The following is a 25,777-nucleotide window of genomic DNA, read 5'->3' as shown; positions in this document are numbered from 1 at the left end:
CTGGCTATGTAGAGATTAATGGGGGAGGGGTGCACAACCTTGAAGAACATGATAATGTAGGTTGACAGGTGGCTTTGATCAGGTGACTCAGCAGTGGTGAATGTGATGTGCTGGCTTTGTGCTGTAGCCGCTGAGGGTAAGCCTGGGGTCCAGGGGCTGTCCTGCTTACACACAGGACTCAGGGTTGTGGCGCACTGCTGTGAAGGACGCTGGAGCCCCAGATGAACCAGCCTGGTTTTTTTTAAGCATGTAACTGCTGCTGGCTGTCTCCCTGAACATGCTTGCATCTATTATAATCCCCTTCTCATCTTGCCACCCTGGTCCTGTCTCTATCCCCTTCCATTCCCCAACTGACCGGTTCCATGGTTGGTCTTCTCCCTGCATTTGCAAACTGTTCAAGTTTGTTTAGCCTGAGAGTTGAGCTGAGTGGGAAGCCGGGCTAAGCTGCAGTGTCCCCTGGAGCTGGGGTGACAAGGAATTAGAACCCGAAGTTGTCCGTGGCTCTTCACCAGTGCTTTGTGACACCCATGGAAGTAAGTAGATGTTCTCCTACAACCTCATAAGCCATATTTGTCTCCGGGCAAAAGTACCACATGTGAGCCTTAATATGTACAAATCTGGACTACCCCAAGCGGGACTTGAACTTGCCATGCTTTTAAAAGACAGGTACTGCAGGCCTGGTACCTACCCCTGCCTCCAAATGCTGGGATTAATGGCATATGCCACCATGCCCACTGCCTTTTTGATTTTTAAAAGCAGTTGGAGTCTCAGTAAATTAACATTTGAACTTTACATATATATATATATATATATATATATATATATATATATATATATATATATATATATATTGATAGAAGCTCCTAGGCTTCTCAGAGAACGTCCAGCTTGAATCTGCTTTTAATGGCTTCATTCAGCCATCGCTCTGTATTGTTGTCCATACTATGAGTTTAAGGCTGGCGGTGAGTGAGTCCCATTATATTTTTAATAACATTTTATAAGATTTTACAACAATGGTCTTAGAAAACATTAAGATTTTATCCCTACTCTAGTGGGACTTTGGTTAATTTTTTTTCACTGGATATTGTTTTGAAGCTTGTCTTTGGGTACATCAGTGCAACTCCTAGTTCCTTTCTGCGGGCACTTCCAGTCATTCAGGCTCCTGAGAGAGCAGCCGGCAACACACGTGGCTCTATTAACCCACACATGAGGCCAAGGCAGTTAGCTGTAATATTAGGGAGCGCATTGTGAAATTGCTGTTATTATGCCAGTCAAGTATGGCTCCAACGGCAATTTCCTGCATTCGTGCTAATGCCAGGTTTCAGTGACATTTATTGGAGCACTTAGTGGGAAAAACCCAACCCAGAGAAGATGGATGGCCAGCATCCTTGTGCTTTCAGATGCTGGCTATTGTTGCTACGTATGGATTCAGGAAAGGAAATGGATACATTCCTGAAGATGTAGCTCAGCTGGTAGAATATTCGCCTAACATGTGCAAAGCCCTGGGTTCGGTCTCTAGCACCACAGATGACTGGGCATCATGGCACCTGCCTGTGGCCCCTGTCCCAGCACCACAGACGACTGGGCATAGTGGCACGCACCTGTGGCCCCAGTCCTTAGAACGTAGAAACAGAAGGACCAGAAGTTCAAGATCCTTTTCTGCTGCTTAGTGAGTTTCAAAGCCACCCTGGGCTGTAGATCAGATCCTAAAATGGAAAAACCACATTCAGTGATGATCAGAAATGTCATGAGTGAGCTGTTTTCTGGATCTGACTCTCGAGGCACATATGTGTGTGTGTGCTCTTAACTCACGCCCAAGAGCCAACCTGAGAGAATGCACAGAAGCCTGTATCCCAAACATCACAAAGTTATGTTCTAGAGTAGCTGGCTTTGTCCTCCCTCACCTCCCTTTCCAATCTCCATGGCTATACGAAGACAGACACAGGGTAGTGTTCTCAACCTTCCTAATGCTGCGACCCTTTAATACAGTTCCTCATGTTGTGGTGACCCCCCAACCATAAAATTATTTTATTGATACTTTATAACTGTTATAAATCTTAATGCAGGCTATCTGATGTGTGACCCCTGTGAAAGGGTCATTCGACCCCCAAAGAGGTTGCTACTCACAGGTTGAAAGCTGCTGGCCAGGGGATTTTGTAATGCCTAGGACCTGGGGGGCCACACACTGATCATTGCTTACTGATGTGTCCTGACACTGCCAACAGTCTACTACAGCCCCCCCCCCCCCCGTGGCCATCCAGTATGCCTGTGCCACCTGCACTGTGGGTTACTACACCCCCCATGGCCCCTTCAATATGCCTGTGCCACCTGCACTGTAGATTACCACACCCCCTCCCCCATGGGCCCTCCAGTATGCCCTGGGCCACTTGTAGCTGTGGGTTTTGGAGTACTGACAGAATGCCAAGCAAGAAGACCCTTCTTCTTCACCATTGCCTCCCCATTGAGGGTCACCTTGCTGTTCTCATTGTTCTTCCTGCCCTGAGGATGCCTGCACAGCCTCCTCAGAGAACTTTGGCTTGAAAGGTAAACATCCCTGAGGCTACAGACAGCAAATGGCCAGGCTACTTTGGGGAAATAAATGGGGAGACCAGATCCACATTTTTAAACACATTGTATGTGACTGTATAGTTTTATCATGGAAGTTACCAATGAATGGAAGTCACAGTCCTTACAGGAAAGGACTAAGAGTTAAGCCCAGTATGGTAGCCACTAGCCACCAATGGATATTTACATTAAGCTTATTAAAATTTCATACCCTTAATATGGGCATGGTGGTAGTACATACCTCTAACCTCCACACTCTGGGAACTGAAGCAGGAGGATCGTGGACTAGCATAGGCTATAGAGTGAGACTCTCTCTCTCTCTCTCTCTCTCTCTCTCTCTCTCTCTCTCTCTCTCACACATGCACGCACGTGCGTGTGCGCGCTCACACACACACATACATACACAATTTATACAACTGAAAAATGATGTGGGATGCCTGTCTGTATATGTCTTGATTATATTGGTTGGTGAATAAAGCTATTTTGGCCAATAGCTTAGCAGAACAAAGCCAGGCAGGAAATCTAAACAGAGATAGAGAAAGTAGGTGAAGTTGAGGCTATGCCATGTAGTTGCTGAAGGAGAAAGATGCCAGAACATTACCGATAAGCCACCTCATGGTGATACATGGATTAATAGAATGGGTTAATTTAAGATGTAGGAGCTAACTAAAAATATTCGTGAGCCATTGGCCAAACAGTATTATAATATATACTGTATTATATATTATCTGTATGATATTCAGGTCCGGGGGGCCAGGAAACAAAAGCACAGTCTCCATTTATAGAAAAATTAGCTTTCTGAGTTGAAGGTTCATCTCTCACCCAGCTTGACCCTGGCCAAGGCACGGCGCATATTCTATTAGAAGGTAAAATGACATAGGGGGAAATGGTGACACTAGCAGGTCACATGAATTGACACACGCAGGGAAGCCTAGGGTGGAGCCTAGCCTGACCTCTGAGGACCCAAGTGTCCCTGAACACTTGGACAATTTGCTGGGCCCATGAATCTGTGATTCTCTACACAGAGATTGTGGGTCTGCTCCTGGGAGGAATCCTGTATGAAGAAGTTTTGTTATAGCTTTATTTGCCTTGTGTGGAAAGAGGCATGACTGGCTCGTCCTGTCCACTGTGTTGTGCACTTCTAATAACTGACTGGAGTCAGGCTGTCCTGAGGACTCGGGCGGCTGAGAGGGAGCCTGCTGGGAGCCACAGAGCACCACAAGACAGCCACACCGTCACTGGCAAATGCCGTAGCTTCTTTACCTATGAGATACGTGCAAATGGACGAGACATAAAACGCTCCCATAGGCCCCTGCACACAGGTGGCTTTGAAATTTATTTCTCTGGTTCTTCTTGCCTCCATACCCCCAGAAGATGGTACCTACCTTTCTACAAAGTCAGCCTTCATGGTTTTAATGATACGCATGCTGCCCCTCCCCCAATATTTGTGATAGATTTTGAGAATCACTATAGGTAGCTCATGTGCAGGCAGATCAGTCAGGTGATGTTTCTCTGGGGTTAACTAGTTCCAGGGGACCCGGTGGCCTCTGTAGGCACTGATTTCTCTTTCCCTAGCATGCTCTGTCCTCCTAGCAGCAGGTTCAAAGTCAGCAGAGCAGCTCTGAAAAGCTATACACATAATCCTGGACACCCTAGCCCTCAAGGAGGGTAGTCTCTATCAGAGAGGACATCACAGAAGGACTTCGATACACATGAAAGCAGTTGCCTTGCCTAGAACATTCTTGAAGTCCTCATTTGGATGACTTGTGCTTCCTTGTTACATTTTTTTTGGTTTGTTTGGTTTGGTTTTGTTTTTCGAGACAGGGTTTCTCTGTACCTTTGGAGCCTCTCCTGGCACTAGCTCTGCAGACCAGGCTGGCATCGAACTCAGAGATCCACCTGTCTCTGCCTCTCAAGTGCTGGGATTAAATATGTGTGTTACTAACACCCAGCTCCTTGTTTTAAGTCTTGCTATGCTATACTCCCAAACATGGAAGGCAAGCTTGATGTTGGGAATTACATACATGGGGTGGGTCTTGAGAAGTATTTATAATGTTCATTGGAGGGAGGGAGGAAGAGACGGGGAAAGGACAGACATATAGAAAGGGAGGAGACTCTATAAACTGAGAATTCTAAGATTTGCTTGCCTTTCTCCTATGTGACTGTGATGTCATTTTGAGCGTGGTGAACCATCTCCTCAAGAAAATGGCTTTAAGAATGTAGTGCACCTAGGTACAACCAGCCTAGGTCTGCTGGTTGATTTTGAAGACTGCCCCAGGCCATCCTTGGCAGGTACACAGATCAAAGCAGTGACTCAGCTGAGCCGGAGGTGTTTGCTTTCCTGTGTTGGAAGTGGTATTCTTTCCCTTCTCTTTTGCTCATCACTTCCCAGCCCTTTCTGTCTTCCTGGGTTACCGTTGGCCTTTCCATATGGCTTTCTCTTGCTGATTCTCAGAAGTCTCCGTCCGGGTCCCATGGTGAGTCATTCTGCCAGTCTAAAGAGGCCTTCACCAGCAAGCACTGTATCTGACAGAAGCTGGAAGGCAGGGCCAGACATGACTGCAGTCTAGAGCCCTGGGGTGTCACAGAAAGCCCTGGATCTCCTGCTCAGTCCTGTACTGACTAACACAGGATGCCTGGACGACTGTCATAGGTAGTCAGAACGACACTAGGTGACTCTGGAAGGGCTCATCCTTTGACACAGTGAGTAATTCTACCTGAATGTATTCACAGTGACCCTATCTCGCATCTCCGGGGTGGCGCTAAGTGTCAGGACGAGCATTCTATAAAGACTCACTCCCCACAACATGCTGTCTTGGTGGCCTTGACAAGCCTCAATTTCGTGCTCTGTAAAATGGGTTAATGGTAATATCATCCCCAAACACGTAATGGTGAGAGGCCATGCTGTTGGAAGGCTCATTGTTATTACTGGGACGCGCACTGCTATGGAGCTTGGCCTAACTACCGTGGCTCCGACCCTGTCGTTGCTAGCCAGCACCTAGCAGCTGGATTTGTCGCAGCTGATAGAGTGGCAAGGCAAGGTCATCTTAGTAACTTCAAAAAGAAGCCAAGAGACCCACTGTTTACCAGGAAAGCCTGCGTGCCTCAAAACACGGGCCATGCTGAGGATGTTGGTAGCCAAGGGCTTCCGAGCCCCTCCTCTTCACCTGTTCTGTTCATTGGATTTCACATACACTGAAGACGGTATGCGAGAGTGACCCCCGGAGCACACTGAAGCCCCCAGAGAAAGGCAGAAAAACCGTTGTTTCACAGGGTGACTGCTGTTTCATGCAGTAAGTGTCACATTTTGGAAAACACACACAAGCATTTCCTCTTGGCTTGTCCTTCCTAGGGACCTGAAGTTGGATGGAGGGAGGCAGTCAGCAGGGGCCATGAGCCTGAAGGAGATCGTTGGCCTTGATGGTGTGGAGCTGGGTGCTGATGGGAAGGTAAGGTTTCCGGTATCCGACACCAGGCCCAGGATGCAACACAGAGAGCTAGGATGTAAGACTTACTTGCAAAGCTGCACCACATCACTGCAATTCTGCTAGTGTGCAGACAAAAACCGCGAGTCAGTAAGTCAGCAGAGGCCCGGCAGGAGGCTCCGAAGTATGTGCATTTCTCTGCTAACACTGTTTATAGATGATTGTGCAATACTCACTCACACATGAGCACACGTCCACATTCCAGGATGGGGTGATGGTTCGCCTATCTATGAACTGGAGGTACTGGTGAGCAGTGGTCCAACCACTAGTGAAGTTTGGTCTTCTCCTGATCCTGGACCAGCCCAGTGGCCACTAAACCGTGGTCGGTTTGATGTCCCACTACACAAGCACATTCCTCTTTCACCCACAGTACAGGGAGCTGTTATATAGTGACCTCTGGTACTGGGTAATAGGTCGTCTCCATACAACCTCCAAAAGCCCGCACCCCTGGGCGGAAGCTCCCAGTGTGCCTGCCTCAGGGCAGCTGTCACCTCTGTGTCAGTCGCTAGTCCAGGCTGTATGTGGGGTATGTGCTCGTCTTCATCCTAAAGAGCGAGTGTTCACTGAGGAAGGAGAAAGGTTGGGGTCGAGCAGGGGGTCACGGCCAGCACCTTCAGGGACGCATGAGAGGAGCCGGAAGTCCTTATCGGAGACTCCTGAGGCCTGGTGTATTCCTGAATCCTCTCCTGGATTATAAGATACCTTGTACGTGGCATAACATTCCAGCACATTCTGACATGGTGCCTTATTGTCTGGCATGTGAACATTCAGCCACCCACCAGGAAAGACAGACCGGATAGGGTCAGTTAAACTACACAGTTCAGAATCTGTTCAGGTGAGGCTTGGGTATGAAAGTGGCACCAATTTGGCAAAAATGAATACCAAACAAGCTGCCTTTTTCTTCCTTTCTTTTGTTTTGTTTTTGAGACAGGGTCTCTCTATGTAGACCAGGCTGCCTTGGAACTCAGAGATCTGTCTGCCTTTGCTTCGAGAGTGTTAGGATTAAAGACGGGCCCACCAGGCTCGGCCACCAGTTGCATTTTTCCAATCCCATTAGATTCCAGAATTGCATGTTTTTTGAAAAGCAAACCTGATCTTAGAGTAGCAACAGAGCAGAAGACAAGCTGGCCACCCCAGGCATAACCACCGCTCTGTGTTTGTTCTTCCCTTTTAGACAGTGTCCTATACCCAGTTCCTATTACCCACCAATGCCTTCGGAACCCGGAGAAATACCATCGACTCCACCTCCTCCTTCTCCCAGTTCCGGAACCTGAGCCACCGCAGCCTCTCCATAGGCCGGGCCAACAGCACCCAGGGGAGCCTTGACACAGGTACGTTAGCTCAGAGGGTCTGGTGACTCGTGGCAGGAGGTGCCTCAGTTTACAGTACAAATGCGACAAGGTCCACGGGTGAGGTGAGGCAGGGAGGCACCAGGTATGAGCTCAGGTCACATAGGCTCAAACATATACCCAGAAGACCTTTCTCTTAATTAGCTGCTCTGTTACCAGCCCTCAGGGCCTACCTATGTGGGAGAAGCCAAAGCCATTGCTCTCTCCCAGCCTCCCAGCTCCTTATGCTTCTGTATTCTGTTGTGTGTTCTGCCTTCTGCATTTTCCACATAACTGGGTCCTGAAGTGCAGGGCTGGGTGCGCATTTCCGTTGCTCACAGTTATGAATGGGGATGACTTTTGAAGGATAAGCTGCACGTTCCGTGTTTGCCCATACACAGCTACAAGGATGGAAACTCTTAGTGAAATTCCAGGTGAGAGTCTCAGAAATGGCTGGCAAAGTACCAGCCACAGAAACATGAGGGCCTGAGTTCAAATCCGTGGCAGCCATGTAAAAAAGGCCAGCACTAAGGAGACAGACAGGCAGACCCACGAGTGTTGCTGGTCACTAGTCTGGCAGTATTGGTGAACTCCAGGTTCAATGAAAGACCCTGCCTCAAAGATGGTAGAAAAGTAATTAAGAGAAACATTATATCAACCTCTGATCTCTACACACACACTGAATACCTGCACACAGACTTACAAACTCATGCATACACTTACACACGAAATCCCAAGTGAAGCTGAAATTCCCTCGGTCAGTCTGCCCCTGTCCCAATTCCCCATCACCTGCAAAAGTCATTTGTGTCTGTGTTTTCTAGTAGCTATCACAGCTGGGACATGATTCACACACAGCAGCCTGTCTGGAAGCATTTACCCAGGTCATGGCCCCGAATGTCACAGATGAGTTTAGCAATTCTCTCTGAGGCTGGTCTAGGACCATGTGCTGTGACCTACAAGAGCATAGGGCACATGCTGTGTCAAGCTTTGTGTTCTTCTGGGTCAGGGAAATGACCACGTAATTTACTAGCATTACAAAACATCAGAATGGTAAGAACTGGCCAGTCTTTTTGTAAGCGTGTGGATAATACCTAATTGCCAAGCAGAGGCGGTCCCTAGACGTCAAAGCCATTGGTATGACTCCGAGACAAGTGGCCCTGAAGCCACCTGTCTTCAGTAACTGTCCTCAGCATTTTCCCAGCAGCCTCAGCTGGAGTCTGGGGTCCCTAATTACCTTTTTGCTTGTGCCGTTCAGGAAGTGACCTGGGAGACTTTTTGGACTATGACCCAAATCTCCTGGATGACCCCCAGTGGCCCTGCGGCAAGCACAAGCGCGTCCTGACTTTCCCTTCCTACATGGTGAGTGGTGCCTGCTGACGGGCTAGAGGGTCTGTTAGTGCTCACAGCATCCTGCAGAGGCCTCGGGAGCTCTCTGGACTTTGCACCTGGGACATTCTATTGAGTTCTCTAATCAGAGTTGCAGGATTCTGGTTAACCAGCCTAGGAATGCCGCTTAGAGAGAGGCTGAGAAAGTTGGGTCCAGTGGACATGAAAGCTACCACCTAGCTTTAGAGGTCTTCACTTCTGAGAAGGGCATGCCAGAATAGACATACCCCAGACTCCACCAGGGAAGGGTCTGACCTTTCCACGAGAGCACCAAGTTCAAGCTGAGCTGTGTTTGGATCACCTCAGTGACTGTAAGTCTCCACAATACCCCAAACCACGGGTGAGTAGGACACGGGTGTTACAAGCAACACTGCTCTTGCTGTGTGTATTCTATGACTTCCTGGTTTCCCTTGTGTGATTTTGATGACACATTCTGGCTGCTTCCCTACTGAGGCGGGCTCTGGTAGAGCTGTCCTAATTGCTGGGAGCAGGAAAGAGTCTACTGTGCAGAGAAATGGCCTGACCAGGCCTGTCAATCACAGCATCAGCAGAGGGAACATCTGCCCAGATGCCCTGCCTCTCTATGCCTTCTGCATCCCATGGGCACTTCCTCCCCTGGCTCACTCTAACTCCTTATCTTAGAAGCCCTACCCTCAGCATTGAGCCCAAGGAGTCTCACCAAGGTCTTTTGCATCTATAGATGCCAAGAAGCAAAGCAACTCCTGTATTTGTGTTTTGAGTTTAGAACCCCTGGTGAGCACTGGGTCTTTGCCGGTTACTATCAGTGTTTGCAGTCAGAGTAGAATGCACTTCCAAAGTCATTTAATTTAAAGTGACCTCTGTCCTTACTTTTTACTACTTACCCCTCAGCTCCTAACATGGTTGTGTATAGGTGGAGATTGTTGGGTTTAAATGTTCGCAGGGTTTTTTGTTTGCTTCTGTTCCATGCCCTGTTCATGCAGGGAACACAGCAAGACTCATTCACCTCAGTGACAACATCCTGTGCCTCGTGCTAAAGGAGCCACTGGGGAGTGGCTGTCTGCATGAGGACATGCATTTTCAGTGTGGCCCACTTTGTCTATGGATAATCACTTTATTAACTAATTTGAGCAGGAAACTTGCTCAGAACCCCAGGGAGACCCTTTGCTATTGGCAGGAAGTGAGGAGCCAGAGGCTGGCTCCTGAGTCGGGCTCAGCTCAATGATTTTGCCTGCCTGTTTCTGAATGGCCTGTCTCTGTGCAGTCAGCAGTGAGACCTAAGGGCAGATGCAGATGAACAGATGTCTAGAAGTTTGAGAGAGTATGAAGGTGCACTGCTTGTGTCTGATGGTGGGGTCCTGCAGGGGACTCCCCTATGGAGAGGTTGTCTTGTGGCAGCACTGACTTCCCTTCAACAAGAATGGCAGGTTCCAGATCCCATATACCTCCCTATTTTATCGTGAGCTTTGAAGTTCTGGCCCCAATCTGTGCAGACACAGATGACACAGCTAATTTGCACCCCTTGGACACTTGGATGGCTTTCCAAGTGAGAATATGTGTCCAGCCCTCCTCATCCTGTGTTCCCAAGTGGGTCGTTTTTCATGTGCTGACACTGGGCTTCCAGGAAGAGTCTATGTTTTACAGAATGCCATCATTCTTTGGCTACATTTCCTAGTCCACGCCATGAGGCTTCTCCACCTATTCTGGCACCAGACAGTGGTACTTTTGATAAAAGACAGGAGTCCATTCTTTTGTGTTATCAGTTAAATTGTTGACAATGTATGACAAACAGCTTCAGGCCAGCTTCTGCAATTCAGAGGAGCCTATAGCCTACAGGGGATTTAGATTGATCTCCTAGGAACTAGAGTGCAAGATTCTTTCTTTTCACAGGTTTGCCTGACTTGTATGCTGGGGAGCAAGTATAGAATTTGCTTGTTCCGCAAATGTAGTTGCCACCCTACTATTTGCGTTCTTGTTTATTGGAGAACTAACCATCTGTAGTCCCCTCTCATGGGCCTTACAATGAGAAGGAAAGCCCAGCAGCAAGCAAGGAAGCAAATGACTGTGTTCGTGAGGAGGGTGTGGAAGATGCCATCCTAGAGAAGTGATAGGAGTTGACAAGGGGGGTCAGAGGTGGTTCCCTGTGGAAGGCAAGGGTGTGTGCAGAGTGGAGTTGAGACCATAGAGTGGCAAGCCTGCATCTGTAATGGGCTGATGACTCCCAAGAGGGATGGTGAGAGTTGGAGTTATTTGAGCAGTTGCTGAAGGGCCCTCAGTAGAAACCTGAGGCCCATGAGGAAGAATAACACCCCGACAGCCATCCCATCAGGTAGATGCCAGGTCTCTGAGGCTGGGTTCTCCTGTCTGCTGGCCCCAGTGCTTCCTCACCCCGACAACCATCCCATCAGGTAGATGCCAGGTCTCTGAGGCTGGGCTCTCCTGTCTGCTGGCCCCAGCGCTTCCTGCTGCCGCTTCTGCCAGCTCAGGGGAGCAAGGGACCACCAACCTCTGGATACTGCTGTTCAGCATCATCTTCTCAGACCACAGTTCTGTCTAAACCAGTGGAGAACCCAAGCCTGAGGCCTTGGGACTGTGTGCCATGGCATTTCAGGCCCCATTAAAGCCATTTTAAGTGTGTAGTCTCATGAATTCTGTCACCGTCCTTTGGTCCCAGTATAGATCTAGTCTGTTTTTCTAATTCCCCATCTTCACTAAGGCTATTACTCTTCTAACTTCTGGAACTGTATTTAGTTTTTCACCTATCCTGGAAGTTTGTGCAAATGGAATTCGAGGCCATACATTCTCTTTGGTCCATTGTTCACACAACTTGGTGTTAGTGAAACTCACCCAGAGAGTTATATTTAATTGCTGAGCAGTGCTGGATAAACACAGTTTACCCATTCTCCCACCGATGGCCACCTAGCTGTCTCTGGTGTAAGGCTATCCTAAAAACTGCTGCCGTCGATATTTCTGTGTGTGATTTTTGTGGGCATGGATTTCTTTTTTCCCTGGATAAGTCCCTATGGGTGGTCATTCAGCATCAGCCATCCAGGCGGTAGATGGATAGATGCTTCCACTGCCACTGTTCCAAGTGATATGTCAAAGAGCCACTTGTCACTCAGCCTGTTGGGGGGGGGGTTACAGGAGAAGTCCCTCACTTCAGAGTGGAAGTGGCACTAAGGTGACCTTGCACTAGATGTTGAACTTGCAACCTCCCAGGGCAGGTATGGAAACCACAGTGCAGCTGTGCTTGTGGTTCAGCCTACAAACTTCTAGAAGGTGACCGCAGAGCACGAAAGCACGTCATAAAAGGAGACCACAAACCATGAAGGCACGTCAGGCTGCTTGGCTGCATGCAGGCTCTTGTCGGGCATTAGCTAATGTCCAGCCAGAGGGCGAGAGAGTCCTGTCAGGACCACGCTTCCTGTGCCTTGCACTGCCTGCTGCATAATTGAGTTTCACTGGAGAGTGGTTCTTTATCATTAGAGCCTGGCAGCCTGTACTGGCAGTGGTCTCGTTATTACCTGGTTTCCTCTCTCCTTTGTGGGTGTGAAAAGCAATTAAGGAGAGACTATGAGAAAGAACTGAGCTAAGGGCAACAAAATTAATCCTAATGAATGGATTGGTGAGTTCTTTTCTGTTCCCTTGTTCCTTGTTCTGCTCTGACATAAAAAACTGACAGACATTCTTGATGATGTCTGTAGATACTCACATCTCAACAGAATACCTGGTAGATAGGTCTGTGGTGATACTCTTCTCATTCCATGTACTTACCTGAAGCATCCTAGCCCTTTGGCAAGCCCACAGCATGCTTGCATCACCCTTAAGCTGTAGAAATGTATTTTAGGATTCTGATTTCCAATCCACTATGAAATGCTAAGCAATGGGAAATGGAGGACTCGGTATAAAGATTCATTTGGCCTGCTCTGCTTGGTGCTTGGTGGCTGGACTCTGCCCCCACCTCCATAGATAGAATTATTCTTGTTGCTTGTTTTCATTAAGAATTATACTGGTGGCTTAGGTGCCCACCTGGTTGCAGAATATCCAAGACGTGAAGCATTTGCTGCCCATCAAATGTCTGACAGTGGACACGCTGACTGACAGCAGGACCCCCCCCCCCCTGATGTGTCTGTGTGAGGTACACTCTGCTTCCTTCAAGGCTCCAGTGTTGGGAATCCCAGACATAGACTTAGCCACCAGCTTATCCCTATTGTTATCCTTCTCCTTATCGTTCACTGTTGTCTCCAGAAAGCAGATTAAATGCCCACCGGTGTCAGTCAGATGGATTTCGTCCCCAGTGCCCCGTCTAATACCCTGAACAAGTAGAACATCCACTCTCCGCTGCTCCACTCTACTGAGGATGCTCATGGCTCTCGGACAAGTGCAGCCAAAGCAGAACTGGGCACCCATGTTTGTAGGACTAGAAAGGGCTGCCCAGATCACTGCCTGCTACTGCTCCTTCCTTTTAAGGCACGATGGGGAAACTGAGGCAGGCACTTCCTTGGAATGTTCCCACTAGGGTAAGGGTGAATTTTGGCCCCAAGAGACAGTAGCAGAGTGGGCAACATGCCTGCCTCTATTCGGAGCTGCTTGTGAGGATGCTCAGACTCCAAGCCCTCGCGGAAGGAGGCCAGCGCTCCACCCTCAGCCACCTCTTAGCTCCTAACATTCTGCCTTCTTCCGGGATCATTACTGAGGCATATGGCCCCTCCCCTCCGCCACTGCACTCCAGGGTCTCTCTTCACATTATCATAGCTGATGTGGCTGAGTGGAGTCCAAGTTCACCTCTTGGACTACCCTCCTTCATGAGTCAAGGTGGAGTAACTATAGAAAGCAGTGTAACCCAGTGTCAGCTGTAGGCCTTTCATCTTTTTCTGGGTCCTCCCCCCGACTTCTCCCTGCTCCTGCCTCTGGTGAGGCCCACTCTCCTTTGTGAATCGCAAAGCTGTCGTTGGGATGGGGTCCTCCCCTCAGCTGACCCTCCTCTTTTCCTTTACACAGCTGAGTGCACACTCCTTCCTGAGGCCAGAAAGCTGCACACAAGTGCATCCAGGGACCTCCCTTTGATTGGCCCCTTGTGGCCTGGAGTTAGGTGATAATGTGCTGTGCTTCCAGGCCAGGAAGGAGCTGTACCCTGTTTGGTTAGCGCTTTGATTGATAGTAACACGCCTGGCAAAATCCAGCATTGTAAGTTTCTGTCACTGGTGTGTTAGACCTGTAGTAAGCCTAAAGTATCAGCTCTGTGTTTCATTTGTCCTTCCTCGCACCAGAAAGTGTGGCTAGCAGGGACTGGGAATCCCGTGCCTGCCTGCTGAGTCTCCCACTACCGCCTCTCTGGCTCATGTCAGCACTGCAAGAACAGTGGTCTGTGGGGTGACTGGGAGGGTCAGCCGTGTACAGCTCCCTCAAGAGGGCTTGTCTTGCTCTTTTCTCCATGGAGACCTATAGCTCAGAAGACAGTGGTGGCTAGGGTGGAGGGTAGTCCTTCTGCAGTCTACAAGGTTCAGAGTCAGACCACTATACTGGGGGCTGCCCACTCAGCCTAATTAACTCCAGGCAGGTGAACACAGGGACAGCCCTCCCGATCAGATGTCCTGTGGCCATCAGCACAAAGCAGCTATCTTGTAGAGATGCCAGAGGAGGGAACTGAGGGCTGAGTACTCCAACCGTGTGCTCCAGGCTACCTGGATACCATGTGGCAGAGCTGGGTGCAGAAGCAGAGCTCTGGCTGAGTCTCCCTGAGAAGCAGCAACAGTGAGACCAGGAGAGCTGCCACAGCAAGCAGGGAAAGGAGGTGCCTGTGAAGCTCCCCTACCCCGCAGACTGAGGTTAAGGCTGACTCTTGGGAGGCCAAGATGGCGCTGGGACAGGGGGAAACAGGTGGGGTCAGAGGCTAGCAAGGTTACACAGCAGCACCGTGAGGTCCAGCCCACGACTGTGGCCAGGACTCTATCCCTCTAAGAGATGCTGTGACTTCCTGACCTAAGGGCATTGTTCTCTGTAGATGTGAACGAGGTAAAGTGAGGTGAGTGGAGAGGAATGTGAGCCCTGGTCTGACATGATTGTGTCGTAGGAAGGGAAGAAAGGACGGGGTGTTGTAGTGAAGCATCTGCCAGTCTTGGAGATCTGAAGCTTGGTCAGAGCAAGGAACATTCTGATGCTCCGTGAGTACAGCCTGCTGACCTGCCCAGATTGTAGACTTTCAACTAGGTCTCCAACCTGCGGTTTTCAAAGCTACCCAGACGGTGGAAGCTTGTTACAGCAGGCCAGGAAACCAAAGCGGCCACTTCCTGTTCTCAGCCAGTCTCGCAGAGCACAGCTTACCACTGCTAATCTTCCCCTCCTATCTAGAGGCATTTCACTGCCCCCTACACACCCCAAAATAGACTGAGGCAGACAGGCTAGAGTGGCTGTTACTGGGCCCTTGCCTCAGTGACGTGGGCTGTCTAGAGTACAGCAACCTCCCTCTAGGGTCCTGGACCAGTGGTTCCACCTGGCCATGCGCCGATCTCATGCTTCGTGTGAGGAACACCTTTGTTTGGGCTTCCTCTGTCACTCTTCCTGGAGGACTACCAACTTCTTGGCAGTCAGAGGCTGAAGCTTGAAGAGAGACAGCCTCCCTGAAGATCAAGTAAGTGGTTTCTCGTCTTCACAGTGCCTATTACTGGGCTTTGACCACAGCTGATGTTTGCAGAGGACCCTACACGTGCCTCAAAATGAATTATCTAACTCAGGAAAGACTTGACGTCAACAGCATGGCGGGGCAGCACTCGAGGCTAAAGCAAGAGGATTGGGAGTTGAAGGCAAGCCTGGGATACATGGTGATACTAGGGGGACAGGTGGAACCCAAATAAATGAGCAGATCAGATGTCAGATTGGAGCTGAGCCTTATGTGCTGTGAACAGTCGAGAGGACATGGGACTCCAGCTAGAAACAAGCACACCGTAGGCTGAGAGTGGTACAGATGCCACTTGTGCCTGCCAGTGGCATCCCTGTGAACTTGAGAGCTTTGCCATCCAGGGAGTTGAAGACTAAGGACTGGGCTGAGGGTCTCTCATCAGTACTCAGTTGCCCTCCTGTACTCACCTCACTACCAGCGAAGGACACCCGAGCTCCTTACCCCAACTGCACATATGTGTCTGTTACAGACTACTCAGCATCCACTCCGGGTGGGGCTACATGGTTCTGTTGGGAAAGTACTTGCCTTGTAAGCCTGAAGACCTGAGCTTGGGTCTCAGGACCCATGTGAAAAAGGCTGGGCCTGACATCACACTTGTAATTCCATCTTTGGGGAGACGGAGCGACAGAAAGGATTCCGCAAAGCTCCCTATCTAATTGGTGAACTCCGGGTCAGCGAAGGGCCCTGTCACAGCATTCCTAAAGATGCTACTTGAGGTTGTCCTCTGGTTGTTGTCCACTCCCAACTACTGCAGCTGGGAACCCACTAGCAGTACTGCCGGCTGCAGGCTGCGCTGCTCTTGCTGGGGTCTTCACCTACAAGAGAGACATCTACAGCCAGTGAACTAGAGCTGCTCAGCCTCTCCCGGTAGCAGAAATAACAGGAGTGCCACCTCTTCTCCAGTCAGAAATGTATTTGTCATCCCAGCTGCAAGAGTCAGGAAACATATCTGCTAGCTCTTGGTCTTTGTAACGGAGTAAAGCTTCCCAGAATGAAATGGAAAGTTTAGGGAAAGTTAGTTGTAGGGAAAACAGCCTGTGTGCTAGGGAACTTAGCTGGATGAGTCTCGGGATGTAGCGTCACAGAATAGAATGGAAAGGATTGTTGCGTGGCAAGGATAATCTGATACGCAAGTCTCTAGACTTCAGGCATAGAAGACAACTAAAAAATAAGTCGTGGTAGACATATCTTGGCTCCTAGACCAGAGATGGGTGACTTTTGACTTGCTAAGGTGATCACTTCTCTGGTCCTGTCTGTAGTCACACCTCTTTGTGACAGCCCCATGAGAAGGCAGCTACTGTCAGCTGTCCATCGTCTGATTAGGGAAAAACAGCCTGGAAGACAGTGTGTAAGGGGAGCTGGAAGGACCAAAGTAGAAGGCCAGGATTTCACTGCTGGCCCTGCCTGCAGCTTGCCGAGGTTGGGACAAGCTTCCCCACATCACTGGGCCTCGGTTTCGTCACATGCAAGTTGAAATGGGGTGCATTCAGAGAAGCGTTAGGTGAGCTTTCAGATTCCCACACCCAGCCAGCTGTAGTACTAACTGCAGGAAAGGATCTGGGCCTCCTCAAATGTTTGGACGGACCTGTTGGAAGATGCAAATGCCCATTTGAATTGGATGTCTGCTTGGTGTTACCTGATTTCTCGTCTCCCCAAATGTGAGCTGGATTAGCAGAATCAAGTTAATATAGCTAACAGTATTTGTGTTCCAGGGAAGGAAAATGCCATTGAGATCACTTCATTGGGCATATGTGGCTTCTAGTTGCCACCAAATGCAGTTCATGTGCCTATTCTAAGTCTTGTCAAGCTAGGGTGTAGCTCAGTGGTATAGCACTTGCCAGAGCTATGGATGCCCCAACAGTACAGAGGAACTTTGGGTGACTGTCCAGGCAGCGAGTTGTCTCTGTCATTTCTAGAGTTTGAAAGTTGCATACGACTTGTTTACTTAGGTAATATTATATCCTTCTGGAGTCTTTGATGGAGTTGAAAAATAAATAGATAGTTATAGCTTTCCTTAGTTATGATAAAAGATAAAATAGATTTAAATATTGTAACTGTAATACTTGCTTGATAACTGTTTTGTTATATGTAATTTTGCTATGTTAAAGTTGAAGCCTTTCTTTTTTGTTTAAACAGAAAAAGGGGAAATGATGGAGGAGAGTTATCTATCTATGTTACTTTCATTGGTTAATTAATAAAGAAAACTGCCTTGGCCCTTTAAGAGACAGAAAATTAGGTAGGTGGAGTAGACAGAACAGAATTCTGGGAAAGAGAGGGGAGACGCTTCAGGCAGTCACCATGATTCTCCTCTCTGAGATGGACGCAGGTTAAGATCTCTCCTGGTAAGCCACAACTCGTGGTGCTACACGGATTACTAAATATGGGTTAAAGGAAGATGTGAGAATTAACCAATAAGAGGCTACAGATAATGGGTCAGGCAGTGTTTAAAAGAAAAAAAAAATATCTGGACATAGCACTCACATATGAAATCCCAGCAGGAAGAATGCAGAGTTCAAGGCCAGTCTTGACTACTAAAGCCCTGTCTCAGAAACAAGCAAAGAAACGAAAATGCTTGCTGGGGCTCAAGAAAGTGAACAGGGAGATGGTTGGATGGAATACCGGATACAGTTGTGGTAACGGTTGCATAACAAGGTGAAAGTCCTGAATGACACTATATGATGCCTTAAATGGTGAATTTTATGCATGTTTTGTCGCATTTTACAAAAACAAAAATATTTAAACAGTGGCTGAAATGTGTTGATCATCTGTAATGTGCCGGGACTTGTACAGAGCACCTCTCGTGGTTCCCAAGATAACCAGGGGAGGTGGGACGTGAGATGTGAGGTAAATGAGTCTCCCAAAGTCAAGCCAGGGAGAGGCTGACGGTGGAGCCTTTGAATCCTAACCCCTATGGACAGCAGGTTGAGACACGTGCCTGTGGTCTGTCTACTGGCTGCTTCGGACCTAACTTGTACAGTGTTCATACATCTGACCCGTGATTACAGTGACGTTTCTTGCCTCCTCTATTACAGACCACGGTGATTGACTACGTGAAGCCCTCAGATCTCAAGAAGGACATGAATGAAACCTTTAAGGAAAAGTTTCCTCATATTAAGTTAACACTCAGCAAAATCAGGAGGTATGGGAGCTATGTATCACCCTGGACTTTCCAGCCAGGCCCCCTCCAGGCCCGCTTCAAGCTCACATTGTATTATAGTTCTCCTTGTTCCTCAGGAAAAGAAATACAGTCACGTTCAGTAGGCACTCTTCTGCTACTGACTGACTCGTGTCTGGATGTCATGGGAGAACCCAGGGCATCAGGCATCAGGCCAAACTCCTGACCTGCTAGTTGGCATAGCTCTTGGGGAGTCATTCAGTGAGAAAAAACTGTTTCATGCTGTCTGCCTGTAGCTTGCCAGCTCAGAGAAACAGGTTATAAGAAGTGAGAGGATGGAGCTGGGGATGGGTCTCAGTTGGCAGAGTGCTGGGCTTCCATGCACAGAGACTTGGGCTCATGCTCCCTCAGGACACAACCCAGGTGTGTTATACAGTCCTGTAATCCCAGCACTTGGGAGAGTGAGACAGAAATCTGAAAACACGAGTCATGTCTAAAAACAATCGAACCGTGGTGGGCAGCATTCAGGTCTCAGCTTTCTGAGATGCAGGCAAAACAGAAGTGCACAGAATTGGCACCTGAAGGCATGAGATAACTCCACCTACCTAGACATGACTTCAAGGCCCTATCTTTGAACAGCCACCAAAATAGCCAAAACAGAGACACAGGCCCAGATTTCCCATGCAGGTGATTGGATGGGTTTGCGGTGATCCACATCTGCCAGCTGCTTACCCTGTCAAGCTAGAGAGGTGCCGACTCATCTTGTGGCATCCACATGCCTCCAACATCATAGGCGTGTGCTCACCACCTCTGAGATGCTGGAGCATGTGCAGGGTTTACCCTAGTGTATCCTAACACAGATTTGATTCTGGCATTTTCTAAGCCAAAGAATAATAAGAATTAAGACCCATGCTTTGTGCATTTGCTAGGCCACTTTCCCAAGGACCCTAGTGGTTCTGCCTTTAGCCGAACACTTCTACCTGACTTAGAGTCTAATCAGTACTTGGCAGAACTTAGACCAAGCACTTGCTATAGCTCTAAAATAAGCATGGATCCCTTTCTTCACTTTGAGGAACCCCGCCCATTTTCCAGGGAACTCAGATATACACAATGTTCTGTGGCATCTGTCTCCTGCTATTTGGAACCCTGCCTGCCCGTAATCCTTGGAAGTGGTGATCTAGGCCCTGCTGTGTCTGTGTTAGTAGACCCACAGAGGGGCCAGAGCCCTAGCTACACGGTCTGCTCCCACATCAGTGTGGATTAATCTCAGCCTACATCCCCCTGCGGGACGGAAATAGAGAAAATGCTTTCCAGATGGTGTCATAGTCGTCTTGTGGGTCCCCAGAGCTCTCTCAGGACTCCTTGCTTCCTGTCTTTCTCCAGTCTGAAGAGAGAGATGCGGAAGCTTGCCCAGGAGGATTGTGGCTTTGAGGAGCCCACGGTGGCCATGGCCTTTGTCTACTTTGAGAAGCTCGCCCTCAAGGGGAAGCTGAACAAGCAGAACCGGAAGCTCTGTGCTGGAGCGTGTGTGCTGCTGGCAGCCAAGGTCGGAAGTGACCTCAAAAAGCATGAAGTCAAGCATCTAATTGATGTAAGTGAGCTGGGTCTTGATGGGGGGTGGAGGGTGCACTCAGTCCAGGGGTGCCTAGCACATGTGAGGCCCAAGGTTCCCATTCCTAATACACAAATGTATATTATATGTTGTGTGTGTACTGTAGTGTATAAATAAACAAAGAAAAGCCGATCAAGAGCCACTGAGAAAATATGCTATCACTCACAGTTCCCAAGAGAAAGGACCTTCCTGAGGGCTGCTGTAGCATAGCCATGGAACGGCTGGTTTAAACAACAGAAACTGACATCATACCGCTGTGAAAGCCAGATGTGCCTTTTTTTCTGAATCAGGTCTCCTTTGAGGTCACCAAGTTCATTAAGACCACCCAACTCCTCTGAGCCTAATTATCTTCAGAGGCCTTATCTCCTAACTGCTCTTCACTGGGGCCAAGGTTAGCACCGTTCATTTGTGAAGGCCACGCCTTCAGTGCATATGATCAGAACCCTGTGGGGGCAGAAGGAAAGGGAAGAATTGTGGGCAAGAGTCTTCATTATTGTTTCCAGGAAGGGGTTCTCACCAGGCGGGTGTGTAGGCCTAGGAGTGGCCAGGTTGAAGAATGCCTGTCTGTGCTGGACTGCCTGCAGGTGAACAGCAGCCTCATCAGTGTGAAGGAAGGATCTGGAACGCTTGCGTTTTAAAAGTGTCCTCACAGGAGTGTCCACTGCTGACTGGAGCATTTGAGGAGTGGGTGTCAGAAGTGCTCAAAGCCTGGCATGCACAATTAAGTGCCCTGTAAATGTTAGCAGTTCTGCGTCCACAAAAAGTGATCATCCAGCTTACTGCTCAAGTCCCGAGGCTCTGCTGTGCTCTCTGCAAACTCTGCAGACCTGGTTCCAGGATGGTCCCAAAGAAAGGGCTTCAAGGCAGACTCATTGCAAGGCTGAGATCTCAGAGCAGCTGGATTCACCAGGTTCATGGGCAGGAGTCACACTCTGATAAGCGATCCTAGCCACAGGGCAGATCTGCCAGGATGTCATGTCGGGCTCACAGGCTATGACTAACTGTTGGGGGCAGCAGGAGGAGTGTGCTCAGGGAAGGCAGGGACAGCAATGAGGATAAGCTGACAGCTCCGAGCAGACAGTTGGTACGATGTCCTATGTATCTGAGTACCCACTGTCTCTACTGATGAAGAGAGTAAGGTAGGTACTTGCTATATTTTTTAAGAAAGAATATTATTTAGGTCATGGTTTACTAATTTTCAGAAATGGTACAGGGTCCAGTGTGTGCAGTAGATACATGAACATGGAAGTGACCATTGAGTGGCAAACCCAGGCTGAGCATCAATAGGCTTATACAGTTCTCCCATTTTATCTATTGGCCTTTCCTGGTTTCAGTTACCCAAGGCAACCACAGCCCAAAATACTGCATAGGAAAGTACTAAAATGCCATTTGTATGTTTTATGTTGTGCACCAGGCTCAGAGTGTGGTGAAAGTTCTCCCTGTCCACCTCAGACGCGAATCGCCATGTGTCTTGTCGCCACCGTGTTTGCTAGACTGACTGCCCCGGCATCATAGTGTGCATGTCTATGACAGCCTGGGTCACGATGTCTTCCTCTCATCACACAGGCACTGCATGGCTCAGCCCAGAATAAGCAACAGAGAAAACACGTTTGTGGAACTTCTACACTATAGTTACTGTTTCAGTTGCTGTTGAACTTATAAATCGGGCACAATAAGTCAAGTTTTACTATAGATATACTATTTTATTACATATCGAGAGGATGTGGTATTTTGTTTTCAGGACTTGGGAGTCCCCAGATAAAGTGGGAAGTAAACATACTATGCATATAACGAATGCATCTTTAGAAGTAACGCTCATACAGTTCTAAGCATATTCATACGGTGCGCATTTATCAGAGCTCAGTACTCTGCCACATGGCAGAAGCTGATGGTATCAACACAGAGCAACAGTTCTGATCTGAAAGTAGCACCCTGATGTGAGGTCTCCTCTCAGTTTTACCTCAGTACCATCAGCCACTGCTCTGTGAGATTCTTCATTAGCCAAAAGCTGAGCTTAAACTGAGACCAAGTGCTCTAGCCAAAGAGGGAACTTTCTATCCCCGTGTCTCTTCTGGTTCTGATCCTGGAAGCCTGTCTTGCCGAATGAACAGGTGAGGCATCATTGCCACTCAGCCGACAGCCTCACAGGGACTTGGGTCCCCATGAGAGAGGAAAAGACTAAATCCCAAATCTCATGCCATGCCGAGACTGCCTGTGATGCTTGCTAGCCAAGGTCTCTGATCGCTAAGCCTGACTCAGTTATGGCAGGTGCAATGAGAATCCCAGCTAGGTGGCTCTGTGCAGCAGTTTCCTGGCCACGTGACTGCAGATTAGCCACCTGCAAAGTGGGCACAAAGGCAACATCAACAGAGTAGTGAATGGAGTTGTCCTGAATCCCCAGACAGACGGCTGGCCCTTGGGGACGGTTCGCTGTCTGGACGGACAGACGGACAGATGGACGATGGTCTGGGCATGATTTCCTCACCCCTGAAACTCACACTGGAATTTGATTTCCACTGCAGTGGTGTTGGGAGGGGACACCAAGGAGGACTTGTGCCATCTTTTGGGAGTTGATATCTCCTGAAGCTAGAGTAACTACAAGAGCAGCATGTGCGTCCCGATTTCTGGAGGGCGTGGACACAGCCTGCCCGAGATGGAACGGCACAATGCCTTTACCAGACGCGTCTGCCCGACCTCCAGGACCTCTCTTCTTTTAAAATCCCCCAGAACCCAAAGTTCTGTTACAGCAGTGGAGAGCAGATGCGTCCATGATACTCACTAGCTTGATGGTAGAAACGTTGCATTTGGAAAAAAAAAAACAAACAAAAAAGCCTGAGTTGTTAAATGCAAAACTAAAATGGCTCTGTTGACTTTACAGAAACTGGAAGAGAAGTTCCGGCTGAACAGGAGAGAGCTGATTGCCTTTGAATTTCCGGTGTTGGTGGCTTTGGAGTTCGCGCTTCATCTTCCAGAGCACGAAGTCATGCCCCACTACAGACGCCTGATCCAGAGCTCCTAGCACAGGCCCCAGGAGGACCAAGGACCCGTCCTCTGAGGGCAGCGGCCTCGTTGCTACCAGAGAGGAGGGCTAGAGCTGGGCCTACCGTGCTGGTCTCCTGGCAGCTGTATTTTTTACGGAGAAGCCGTACCTGGAACCAGCTAGGGAGATGTCGCTCAGGCTCACCAGGAGGAGCGTGTGCTGGGGATGAGGCCTTCCCGGGTCCCAGGCGCATGTGAAGTCCGAAGCTGCTCAGGGCCTTTCCTGCAGACTGGTTCTGACTGGGAACATGCTGTGCTAGGACAGAGGGAGCCGAATGTGCAAGGTTGGGAGAAGCTGCTTAAAGTTCCCTCTCCCTGTGTCAAGAGCGTGCCAATCTATTTTTATATCTGCCATCGGAAGTGCACTTTCCCTGGGCACAAGGGTGTAGGTGTGCAAGTGTCTTAGGGGCACTGAGACACTTGACTCCCAAGCCAATCCCCACCTTCTATGGAGCTGACTTACAATGATTTCTAGGTAACAATGACTCAGATCCAGGGTGACATCTCTGCTCTTAGGAAATAACACTGTTTAGAGACTGTGCCTGCCACCCACCAGAGGGGCAGCAGTTCCTGGTGTAGGGTAAGTCGTGTAGAGTGGCGCTCGGAACTTCCTGCTGCCACACCACGGGCTTCTGTTTAACTCTCTAGCTCCTGCCTGTGGAGACATGAGGGCTGCACTCCATAGCGTGTATTCCTGTACTCTATGTTAGAGTGCATAATGAGCGCGTTTATTGTGCTAAATACATATGTGTGTATATGTTTTAAAAGTCTGTATTGGGGGTAAGACGCATGATTGAAGTCTTGTGGCTTTTGCAGCTGGGACAAACTACCTTTCAAGCTGTGGTTAAGTTGATTGTTATTACAAAATTGTGACTTGTCCTGATTCATTCTGGGGCTGCCTGTCCTGAAGTACTGACCATGCTGTCACCTGGTAGTTATACAGGTGTTTCTTCACTGAAGAAAGCTATGGCCTTGGAAAAAAAGAATTAAAATATTTTGTTCTTTTGTATATACATAAATGTGTGTGTGAAGATCAAGTCTCAGCCACTTTTTGTACTCAGGGTTTCTGTCGCTGTGACCAAACATCAAGACCAAAAAGCAAGTTAGAGAGGAAAGGGTTTCTTTGGCTTACACTTGAGCATTGCTGTTCATCACTGAAGACCTCAGGGCAGGAGCTCAAACAGGGCAGGATCCCAGAGGCAGGAGCTGATGCAGAGGCCATGGAGGGGAGCTGCTTACTGACTTGTTCCATGTGTCTTGCTCAACCCACCTTCATGTAAAACACAGGTCAACCAGCCCAGGGGGCACCATACACAATGAGCTGGGCCCTCCCCATTGATCACTAAATGAGAAAATGCCCTACAGCTGGATGTCATGGAGCCATTTCCTCAGCTGAGGCTCCTTCCTCTGAAGACTCTAGCTTGTGTCAAGTTCCCACACACACACACACACACACACACACACACACACACACACCACCCAGTACACACCTCTACAGCCAATTTCCTTGCACCCATGCCACCTCAGAACTTGTCAGTCCTGGTGAGGTCGCAGGCTGAGACCCCTGGAGAAAGAAGGGTGGAGGAAGCAAGTGTTTGCAGCACTCACTCTGTAGCCCAGGCTGGCCTCAGACGTGAACTCCTGCCTCAGCCTCCCCAGTGTGATGTAGGCATGCCCTACCCTATCTATGAAACGGAAACTTGTTATTAGACATGGTCTCACTGTGTTATCCAGTCTCAGCCTCCCAGGAGCTGGAACGACAGGTGCACACTAGCATTCCTGGCCCATACAAGGTGGAGAAGCTGCAGCTGCCGTGAGCACTCCTGGCCCATACAAGGTGGAGAAGCTGCAGCTGCCATGAGAACATGAAACCTCTTAGGCTTAATTTAGCTGAATTCAGTCCTAAATATTTTGCTAGCGAGGTTCCTCGTCCAAGTATCAGTTGGGTGGGATGTGATGGTCTTTTTGGTTGCTCAAAAGTTCAACTAATGTTTAAGGAACACACTGCTTACAAAGCAAACTGGGAAGCACAAAGCCTCCAAACTCTCTGCTTCCTGGCCTTCAGGATGTCCATGGCCATCCTTTGCTGGTGGTGTCTGTCACCACGCACCCAGGTGTGCTTTTGGACTCCCAGCCCCTCATTTAGAACCTGCCGGAGAAAGAACTACCCCGAGAAAGAAAGACTCCTGGAGGTAGAGATGGCCCAAACAGTTCCCAGGTGCCAAGCTGGGATTTGGGGGACCAAGTCCTGCCCTGTATCTTGAAACCAGATTTATATTCTTGGAATTGGGATGATTCATGTTTGAGCAACTATAGATGGATTCAAGATGTCACTAGTCTTTTCCCTTTTGGTTTAAGCACTGTGTGTGTGGAGGCGGGAGCCTTGTTTTAACTTGACAGAGGGAGTGCCTTCACTCCGAGCTGATGGTCACGACTCCAGCTTTACAGGGGCCACAGAAGATGAGGAGAGCCGGGAACACACACCACTCAGACTCAGGAAACCTTAGCCTGCGCTGTGAAAAAGACAGGACGGCCAGTTCTAGAAGCTTCTGTGGCTTTGCCCTTTGCCTTTATCACAGGGGGAATCCT

General features: G+C 49.0%; 1 protein-coding gene across 2 annotated transcripts in view; it reads left to right on the top strand.

The window, feature by feature from the left end:
• Positions 1-24,225, top strand: part of Cables1 (Cdk5 and Abl enzyme substrate 1) — a 100,811-nt gene extending 76,586 nt beyond the window's left edge. For both annotated transcript variants that reach the window (XM_038329523.1, XM_038329522.1), the window contains 6 exons: positions 5,918-6,014; positions 7,225-7,381; positions 8,634-8,737; positions 18,455-18,561; positions 19,921-20,128; positions 23,028-24,225. In XM_038329523.1, coding sequence (XP_038185451.1) covers positions 5,918-6,014; positions 7,225-7,381; positions 8,634-8,737; positions 18,455-18,561; positions 19,921-20,128; positions 23,028-23,168 — 814 coding nt within the window. In that variant the 3' untranslated portion in view covers positions 23,169-24,225. The remainder of the gene's footprint in view (positions 1-5,917; positions 6,015-7,224; positions 7,382-8,633; positions 8,738-18,454; positions 18,562-19,920; positions 20,129-23,027) is intronic.
• Positions 24,226-25,777: the final 1,552 nt, after the last annotated feature.

Source organism: Arvicola amphibius, chromosome 5 (genome assembly GCF_903992535.2).
Source record: "Arvicola amphibius chromosome 5, mArvAmp1.2, whole genome shotgun sequence".
In the NCBI taxonomy this organism is placed as follows: domain Eukaryota; kingdom Metazoa; phylum Chordata; class Mammalia; order Rodentia; family Cricetidae; genus Arvicola; species Arvicola amphibius.
The sequence above is the reverse complement of the archived record's forward strand: the minus strand, read 5'-3'. Positions and strand labels throughout refer to the sequence as shown.